The 9,629-nt window shown below is 49.4% G+C and overlaps 1 protein-coding gene across 3 annotated transcripts in view; it reads left to right on the forward strand.

Moving 5' to 3' along the window:
* Positions 1–3,484, forward strand: part of SGSM1 (small G protein signaling modulator 1) — a 92,597-nt gene extending 89,113 nt beyond the window's left edge. For all 3 annotated transcript variants that reach the window (XM_039462332.2, XM_039462333.2, XM_074390992.1), the window contains one exon: positions 561–3,484. In XM_039462332.2, coding sequence (XP_039318266.1) covers positions 561–649 — 89 coding nt within the window. In that variant the 3' untranslated portion in view covers positions 650–3,484. The remainder of the gene's footprint in view (positions 1–560) is intronic.
* Positions 3,485–9,629: the final 6,145 nt, after the last annotated feature.

Below are 9,629 nucleotides of genomic sequence, written 5' to 3' on the forward strand. Positions count from 1 at the left end.
TCTGCTCCATAGTGACTTGCACGTGGTACTTGCTTTGTATTGCAGCTGCTGCTGAAAACCTGGCTTTGCAAAATCAGAGAGTCAATGATGGGATGCCGGGCACGGTGGCTCATCTTTGTAATCTCAGCTTTTTGGGAGGCCAAGGCAGGCGGATTACTTGAGGCCAGGAGTTCCAGACCAGCCTGGCCAACGTGGTGAAAGCCTGTCTCTACTAAAAGAGCAAAAATTAGCCGAGCATGGTGGTGCACACCGGGAATCCCAGCTACTCAGGAGGCTGAGGCAGGAGAATCACCCGAGCTTGGGAGGTGGAGGTTGCAGTGAGCCGAGATCACGCCACTGCACGCTCCAGCATGAGCAACAGAGTGAGACCTTGTCTCAAAAGAAAAAAAAAAGCAAGTTATTAATGGGAGCGTAGTGAAATGTGTGAACTCACTCCAGCTAACAGTTGACATGGCACTCAACTTTGGTGGAGTGTTGCTGCGCTTCCCTCAGAGTACCCAAATACTCCACAGACTGGACACGGAAGGAGGCTCATGAGATTTTTCCTTCTGCTCTTTCAGAAATGGCTGAGCGACACAACACCAAGCAAGTCCTGAAGCTGGCGCGGGACCTCGTGTACAAGGTGCAGACTCTGATCGAGAACAAGTGAGGGGCACCTCACCCAGGCAGCCTCTGCTGAGATGCCACCTGTTCCTCGACTGACTTTTCCTCCTGGCCGGACGGCCACCCCAGGAGCGGGGTCCTGGTGTCTGTTCACAAGCATGGACTTCAGTGCAGAAAGAAACTACCCTGACTTTCACTTCTGGGCAGATGGGGTGGAGGGAGTACCCCTTCAATTCAGCCTTACGTTTTCCTGTTTGACCAAAGATTGCCCAAGTCTGGCGTGCCCCGCTTACAGGAGGTGGGGCTTGTTGGTGGGGCAGGACCCAGCTTTGTTTTCCTGATGTCCGGAATGACCTTCTTCTTTCCCTATTCCTCCAAACCGTCTTGTGAGATGAGACCTGGGAGGGCATTTCTTTTTGGAAATCGATGTAGAAGAGGTCTGTGGGGCTGCCTCTGCGCTGCTTTGCAAGGGGCCTTTGGAGATGTTCTGGCCATGCTAAAGACTGGCTTAGAGATCAACCCTCCATCTCCACATTGCTGATATTTGGGGCCAGGTGACTCTTTTTGAGGGGATTGTCCCCTGCATTGGAGGATGCTGAGCAGCATTCCTGGTGTCACCGGATGCCAGTAGGATCATTCCCTACCCACACCCCTGGTTGTGACAACCCCCAAAAATGTCTCTAGACATTGCCAAGTGTTCCCTGCAGGCAAAATTGGCCCCATTTGAGGACCACCGACTTGGAGGAGGGGCTACGAATGTAATTCCTGCCCCATTCTTCTGATGCTAAGCCACCCTGGTCCTGAGGCCTCCCTCACTTAGAAAAGGCACGCAGGAGGCCGGGCATGGTGGCTCATGCCTGTAACCCCAGCACTTTGAGAGGCCAAGGTGGGCGGGTCATGAGGTCAGAAGTTTGAGACCAGCCTGGCCAATATAGTGAAACCCTGGCTCTACTAAAAATACAAAAAGAAAAAGAAAAAGAAAAAGAAAAAGGCCAGGTGCAGTGGCTCACACCTGTGATTCCAGCACTTTGGGAGGCTGAGGCAGGTGGATCACGAAGTCAGGAGATCAAGAGCATCCTGGCCAACATAGTGAAACTCCATCTCTACTAAAAAGACAAAAATTAGCTGGACATTGTGGTGTGCACCTGTAGTCCCAGCTATCTGGGAGGCTGCGGTGGGAGAATTGCTTGAACCCAGGAGGTGGAGGTTGCAGTGAGCCGAGATCGCGCCACTGCATTCCAGCCTGGTGACGGAGTGAGACTCTGTCTCAGAAAAATAAAAATAAAAATAGCTGGGCATGGTGGTGGGCACCCTGTAACCTCAGCTACTTCAGACTGAGACAGGAGAATAGCTTGAACCTGGTAGGCAGAGGCTGCAGTGAGCTGAGATCACGCCACTGCACTCCAGCTCGAGTGTCAGTGTGAGACGGTCTCAAAAAAGAAGGCGCTTAGGAGTCCCTCACACATCTCTCTTGGGAGTCTGGGATTCGATTTCTTGTATTTTCTCCTTTTCTCTCCTGTGTCTGATGCCAGGAGATTTTCAAGAAAAGCATCTCCCCACATAGGTGGTGGGACCCAAAAAGTGTCCGGAGGCCTGAGACAAGAGCTCTTTGGGATCCTGCTCGGAGCCCCCCAGGCAGGGCAGAGCCTACATCCTGCTGCCAGCTTGCAGGAAAAACTGCCTCACCTTCCAAGTATTGGGTCTTGCAAAGGTGTGTGTTTTGTGAAAGCTGCTGGATGGTGGGGGAGGGCGGCTTTTCTCTAAGTGCGGTTACTCGGGACAAAGGAGGGAAAGGAAGGCAGAGGTCGGCCAGGGTAGAGTCTGGTGTGTGTTTTCCTTGGGAAATACCTGCTGAAGAACCAGATGCAGGGCTGTGCTGGGTCTGGGAACAGTGCCCTGCAGGGCTTCACACAAGAGTGTCACCAAACCACAAACAGACCCGAAGTGAGCGAGTTTACTCTGCCTACGTCCTTTCGATAGAGCAGTATGGCCGCTCTTCTGTTCTGAGAATGCACCCAGAATCGGAGAAACCCAGCAAGTATCTGAGGGAGACCTGCCACCTCTAGGGTGGTCAGAGAATGACAGCTGGGGTTCTGGAGAGGGGAGAGGATAGGTGAAGCAGCGAGGCGAAGCGTTTTCGGAGGGGCGTATTAGTCCTCCCACCCTGAGCACGCCGGGACGGAAACGCATCCTTGCCTTGTGTGCTTGTGAAGGCTGCTTGCCCTCGGCTGCAGCATCTTCAACGGCACCCGAACCGCCAGCCTCTGCCCAACCTCTGGTGCAGGGTGGATGGAGGTCTAGTCAGCCCTTCCTGACGACAGCTCCGTGGGAGATGCAAGGCTACAGTAGCCTTCACGGCTCCCAGCTCCTACCCCACCCCACTAAAGCAGAAACGGGAGACAGCAGCGTTCTGGCTGCCGTCAGACTTGGGTTGCCTGTCCTAGGTACCCCAGCTTCCCAGGACAAGAAGAAATGTGCAGAAGGCCCCTCTGGAGAAAACGGTATTTTGCTCTTCAGCTGTTCGCTACAGAGGATGTTATTTTAGCAAGAGCCAGGTCCCAGACCTTCTGATTCCTATTTATTTTTTTAACAGACTAGTCTCAAAGTACAGCACAAAATCTCTTCTCTGCCTTCTCTCATGATGTTCCAGAGAGCATCTGTGGTCGTGATTTGGCATAAGTCATATTTATTTGGTTTACTGTGCCTATTCAGATCTCTGTACATTGTGTGTGTTTCTGTGTCCTGGATTGGATGCGTGAGAGTTGTTTTGTCTGTGGAGTGCACTCTTTTTTTTCAGTGTGGCCCACATATCTTGTAAGTGTTTGCTGAAGAGTTGTGTCTATATATAGAGAAAGTATATATAAACAGAGAAATATGTGAATCGGTTATTTTTTGTGTCTTTTTTTTATTTGAAAGAAATGTTTCCTTCTGAAGACTGTGTCCTCCCACTCACACCCTAGTGACCCTACATGGGGTCAGATTTTTGTGATAGCTGCCTGGCCTTTTCCCAGAAAAGGTGAATCACTCCTGACCTCTTGTATTAGTTGGCTCTTACCACAAGTAGTGCTGCATTACAAATTACCCAAAATGTAGTAGTTTAAAACAGCCATGTATTTAGCTCATACTCCTGTGAGTCAGCAGTCCAGGCTGGGTTCAGCTGGGAGGTTCTTCTGTTCTCAGCCAGAACGCTTCTTTATGTGTCTGTGATCCGCTGATGTCCAGATAAGCAACTCTGCTTCTGATGGTTGTCGGGCTGTTGGCCAGGGTCGTAGGAAAAACTGGATTCCGCATCTCCCATCCTCCAGCAGGCTAGCTTAGGCTTGTTTACATGGCTGTGATGGCAGATGCCAGGAAAGTCAGCTGAAGCATGCACTCTCTCTTGGTGTCAGCTTCACTGGCATAAAGTCATTTCTGCCACATTCTGTTGGTCAGAGTAAGTCACATAGCTAAGCCCAGATTCAAAGGGTAGGAAAATAGACTAGACTTCCTGATGAGAGTCTATGGACAGTGACACTGAAAAGGAGCATGGGCCAGGCACAGTGGCTCAGCCCTATAATCCCAGCACTTTGGGAGGCCAAACCAGGAGGATCACCTGAGGCCAAGAATTTAAGACCAGCCTGGGCAACATAATGATACTCTGTCCCTACAAAAAAAAAAAAAATTAGCTGGACGTGGTAGCTACTGTGGTCCCAGCTACTCAGGAGGCTGAAGTGGGATGATTGCTTGAGCCCAAGAGACCGAGGTTGCAGTGAGACGTGGTCATACCACTGGAACTCAGCCTGGGTGACAATGCAAAACCCTGTCTCAACAAAAGAAAAGGGCACAGATGCAGGGTGGGAGATAATTGAGGCCATTTTTGTGAAGAGTCTAGCACATTCCCAAAGGTCCTGTGCACCACAGGCATTGCCAGTCCGTCAGCTATTTGACGTGGGAGCACAGCTCTAAATTAACACTTCCCTGAATCCCGACTGCTGAGCTAGCTCATTTCTCACCTCTGATGCTCCCAAAGACAGCAAGTTCACTTCCCCCGACATCTCTGGGTCTCACTCATGGCTGCCATTCAGAACTATAGTCATCAGGCAGTGAGCACCTTGCACAGATCCCCACCTCTGTCAGTCTCTAAACATGGACTGAGGAAAACTGGTTTTCAGCTACAGACGCACAGCCTGATTTAATATAATGAGCACCATCAAAACTTCAGGTTTTAAATTGAAAAAGATTTCCAACTAAGCTAGCAAAGTAGAGGAGTTTCCAGGAGGCATTGGCTGCTTGGGTGTGCCACGTCACCGCCTTCTTGGAAGACTCTTAGCAGGAGCAAGAATGAAACCCATGGCAGCCAGCAGGTGGAAGCTCTTATTTGGGACATACGCTTCCGCCTCGGGAAAGCTTCTCGGCAAATACTGGTCCTGATGTTGCCACTGTCCCTTGGAACCTCCAGTCTAGTTTCTCTAACTTCAACCTAAACTCCATCTGTTGGGCTCTCCTCCTGGAGGGCTTCACTCTTGTTTGCAGCTGCCTGGCATGGCCAGACCTGGGGAGTGCTGGGTACCTGTTGCGTGTCCACAGATGCCTGGTCATGGGCACTATTGGCCTCTGATCATTAGCAATACATTTTATGGGGGAAAAAATCCTAAGAACATTTGTGCTTTCGTAAAGGCTTTTCTAACGACATACACTTGGGCTGGGCATGGTGACTCACACCTGTAATCCCAGCACTTTGGGGAGGCCAAGGAGGGTGGATCTCGAGGTCAAGAGATCAAGACCATCCTGGCCAACATGATGAAACCCCGTCTCTACTAAAATACAAAACTTAGCTGGGCATGATGGTGCGTGCCTGTAATCCCAGCTTCTCAGGAGGCTGAGGCAGGATCATCACTTGAACCCGGGAGGCGGAGGTTGCAGTGAGCCAAGATCGTGCCACTGCACTCCAGTCGGGCAACAGAGCGAGGCTCCATCTCAAAAAAAAAAAGTTTCTTTTGCCAAGGTTGAGGATGTGCCCATGATGCCACAGCCTCAGGAAGTCCTGAGGACATGTGCCCAAGGTGGTTGAGACACTGCTTGGTTTTATACATTTTAGGGAGACCTGAGACATCAGTCAATATATGTAAGAAGTACATTGGTTCGTTCTGGAAAGGCGGAACAGCTTGAAGCAAATACAAAAGACTTGAAGTGGGAAGAAGCCTACAGGTCACCGGTGAGTGGGACACAAGCTTGCATTCTTTTCAGTTTCTGATTGGCCTTTCCAAAGGAGGCAATCCGACAGGCATGGCTCTCAGTGAGCAGAGGGCTACTTTGAATAGAATTCGAGGCAGGTTTACCCTAAGTCATTTCTAGTGCGTTTTCCTTAGTGATTTGGGGGACCACGATATTTTCCTTTCGCACCTCTCAGCCTGAGTTTCCACTTCTGCAAAGGGGAGATAATAATTCCTCCTTTGGTTCTGGACTGAGCCTCGGCCCCTCCGCCTCATTCGCTGGAACCCTCTGCCCCTCAGCATCACTGAGGATGGGGCTGGGAACCCGTTTGTCCTAAGTTCCCACCATCTGTCTTTCTCGGGTTCTCAGGCGAGACTTTGAAACTTCAGAGAATGTGCCTGTAGGAGGAGACCTTTGGAAAAGGCGAGCCTTGGGCCCTCCTGGGCTGTGTCTTAGAGAAATTCCGAAATCGGGTGTGATGAGGCCGTCAGTTCTTGACGGGAGCAGCATTTACAGTGATCTGCACCTGCTTCTGCTGTCAGGAAAGGGCTCCCCAGCGCCACATCTTTCTGGCCTCATCAGCTTGAGCCCAGGACAGGTATAAACTCTGGAGGAGCACAGTTTGATACTTCATGAAGTACCAGCCTGGCAATTCATTTCTAAGTCAACTTCAGCAGAATTCAAATGACCGTCAGGATTGTGGAGACTTTCCATTACACAAGGATGTGCGACAGGGACCCTCTGGTGTCTTCCTGGCTTGCTTTTTTCTGATTTGTAGGCACAGTAATTTCCAGGCTTTGTAGGTGCGGGACTCCTTGCAGACAATGAATGCCTCTTGTTTTGATAAAGAAAACATAGCCCTCCATCTGTTGCCATATAAAGACAACAGAGTCTCTCTGTAACTGATTTAGCTTTATGGGCTGGAGAATCATTCCCTTTGGCATTGCTGAAACGGAGCAAAGAGAAAGTTAAGAAACTTGAGGACTGTAGTGAGATTATTACAGAGAAGAGGTAGCATGTTCCAAGCACCAGGAGGTGATGTGTAGACTGAGTTTGGGTTCTGCTTGGTGGCTTCCACTTGCCCCTCGTTGTACTGGGATCTGCCTGAGGCTTAAGGAATCTTCCCACGTGAGACTGGTTTGCTTCTGATAACAGTTGAAATGAACCACTTGTCTTCAAGTCCATTTGAACACCTTGTGGTATCATCCTAGATTTTCTATTACTTTTTTTCTGTTCTATTCAGTTTTTAAAAGCTGTCAAGTTGTTCTTATTGTTCTTACTGCAAGATAAACATCAAGCTGCCTTCTCTGTGATCTATGTGTCTTCAGAGTAATAGAATCACTCTTGGGGGTTGTTCATGTATATTCTCGGGTGGGTGTTTCAAGCCAAAAGAGTTTGATTATGATGAGCTGGATGGGTGGGGACAGAGGAAACAAATCCAGGTGTTATTTTGCATCTACCACAGAGTCTGACAGATCTAGGTTCAAATCCCAGCTCCTCCACTGATAGGCTGTGTGGCCTTGGGCAAGTCGTTTGACCTCTCTGAGCCTCAATTATCGCTTCTGTGAAGTTGGGATAAGAAAGACTCCCTTAAAGAGAGAAATGACCCTTGAATGTTTCTGCCTGCTCGGCATCCTGCCCCACTTCCAGTACCAGCAATCCCCCAGCATCCTTTGGGGAACTCTAACGGTGACCTTCTAGTGAGACCGCTGACATGCTCCTCCCTGCCCAGGGGTGGACACATGGCCCGTTGCAGGCTGATCAGAGTCCTTCCCTGGGATTTATATATACCAAGAGAGGAAAGAGAAGTTCACTCTTTCCTCTGGGGCAGGTATGCTAGGACAGGCCAGCCTAGGGCCGCCTATGACCATGTCTCCTGCAGAAAGGAGTCAGGTGTGGCTGGGTCCAGGTGTTCAGATGAAGTTTTTGTTTTGTTTTGTTTTGTTTTGAGATGGAGTTTCACTCTTGTTACCCAGGCTGGAGTGCAGTGGCGCAATCTTGGCTCACCTCAACCTCCGCCTCCTGGGTTCAAGCGATTCTCCCGCCTCAGCCTCCCGAGTAGCTGGGAGTACAGGCGTGCGCCACCATGCCCAGCTAATTTTTGTATTTTTAGTAGAGACGGGGTTTCACCATGTTGACCAGGATGGTCTCCATCTCTTGACCTTGTGATCCACCCGCCTCGGCCTCCCAAAGTGCTGGGATTATAGGCTTGAGCCACCGTGCCCCGCTTAGATGAAGTTTTTAGAGCTCCACCTCTCTCCATCTCGTCCTCCATGCTGGCTTCCACAGAGCCTATGCCCAACTCTGAGTCAAACCTTCTGGCCAGGCTCGATTTGCCAGAAGGGCAAATCTTAAAGCCCAAGGTAGCCGCAGAGTGGATGCAGGTCATTTTTTTACAGGGAGATTAGGTGCTGCTCCCAAAGAAGAGCAATGTGTCAAGACAGGAGAAAACCAACAGATCGACTCCTGACAAAGCAAGCAGCATGCGCCAAGCTGGAGAGGTGGGAATATTCCCCAACCCAGCTGAGGGTCAGGCTGCTATTTCTCGTGGCCCAATAAAGAGACGCAGATGAACTGGTGAGGAAGAAAGTTTTTATTTCTGTAACTGGTTACAGGGAGATGGCCTGGAAATTATTGCCAGACCAACTCAAAATTACAAAGTTTTTCAGAGCTTTTATATCTTCTAAGTTATATGTCTGCATGTAAGTGTGCATTCGTCTAAAGGCATGAGTGGGCCGTGGGCAGTGCTTTGTACCGGTAACCCCAGCACTCTGGGAAGCTGTTTGAGACCAGCCTGGCCAATATGGTGAAACCCCATCTCTACTGAAAATACAAAAATATTAGCTGGGTGTGGTGGCACAAACCTGCAATCCCAGCTACTCAGGAGGTTGAGGCATGAGAATCGTTTGAACCCAGGAGGCGGAGGTTGCAGTGAGCTGAGATCACACCATTGCACTCCAGCCTGGGCAACAAGAGCGAAACTTGGTCTCATAAATAAATAAATAAATAAATAAATTAATTAATTAATTAATAAAAAATGACTTCTTTTAATCTATAACTAAGGTCTGAGTCTTGAAGAGCTTCCTCCGGAGCCTCCATAAATTTACTTAATCTAAATGGGTCCAAGTAGTGGGGTGATTACCCTTATCTCCTGCTGAATCACAGGTTTTTGGGGAATTCCTTCAGGCCTCCAATAAACTTGTTTGTGGAGGCCTGGGGAGTTTCTTCAGACTCCCGATAAAACTTGTTTAATCCTAAATGGATCCTGTTCAGAATTCCTTCATTGTTTTGTCATGCTTTGAGGCCCAGGAAAGGCCTCGGCAAAACTCTTGGTGGGCTTTTGTTCCATTCCAGCCTTTGTATAAGGGCACTGGCTTTTAATATTTAACTTAACCACTCGGTATTGAAAAAGTGGTTACAGAGGCCTGCATTTGGTGAGACCTGACCTGCTGCAGGCCTCACTGTGGCTGGAAGGAGAGGCATAGGGGTTGGGTGGGTGACAAGAGAGAGTCTGAAGAGACAGGTTGGAAATGGATTCTAAAGAGTCCCAAGTAACAGTGTAGTTTCCACGTCAGTGGGATTATTTGCATGAGGGATGAGACAAGTCCTTAACTCCTTCTCCCGCACCCAACATTGGCTCAAAATATTTTTTTTTTGAGATGGAGTCTCGCTGTGTTGCCAGGCTGGAGTGCAGTGGCGTGATCTCAGCTCACTGCAACCTCTGCCTCCAGGGTTCAAGCAACTCTCCTGCTTCAGCCTCCCAAGTAGCTGGGACTACAGGTGTGTACCATTACACCTAGCTAATTTTTGTATTTTTAGTAGAGGCAGGGTTT

This window comes from Saimiri boliviensis, chromosome 21 (assembly GCF_048565385.1).
Source record: "Saimiri boliviensis isolate mSaiBol1 chromosome 21, mSaiBol1.pri, whole genome shotgun sequence".
NCBI lineage: Eukaryota > Metazoa > Chordata > Mammalia > Primates > Cebidae > Saimiri > Saimiri boliviensis.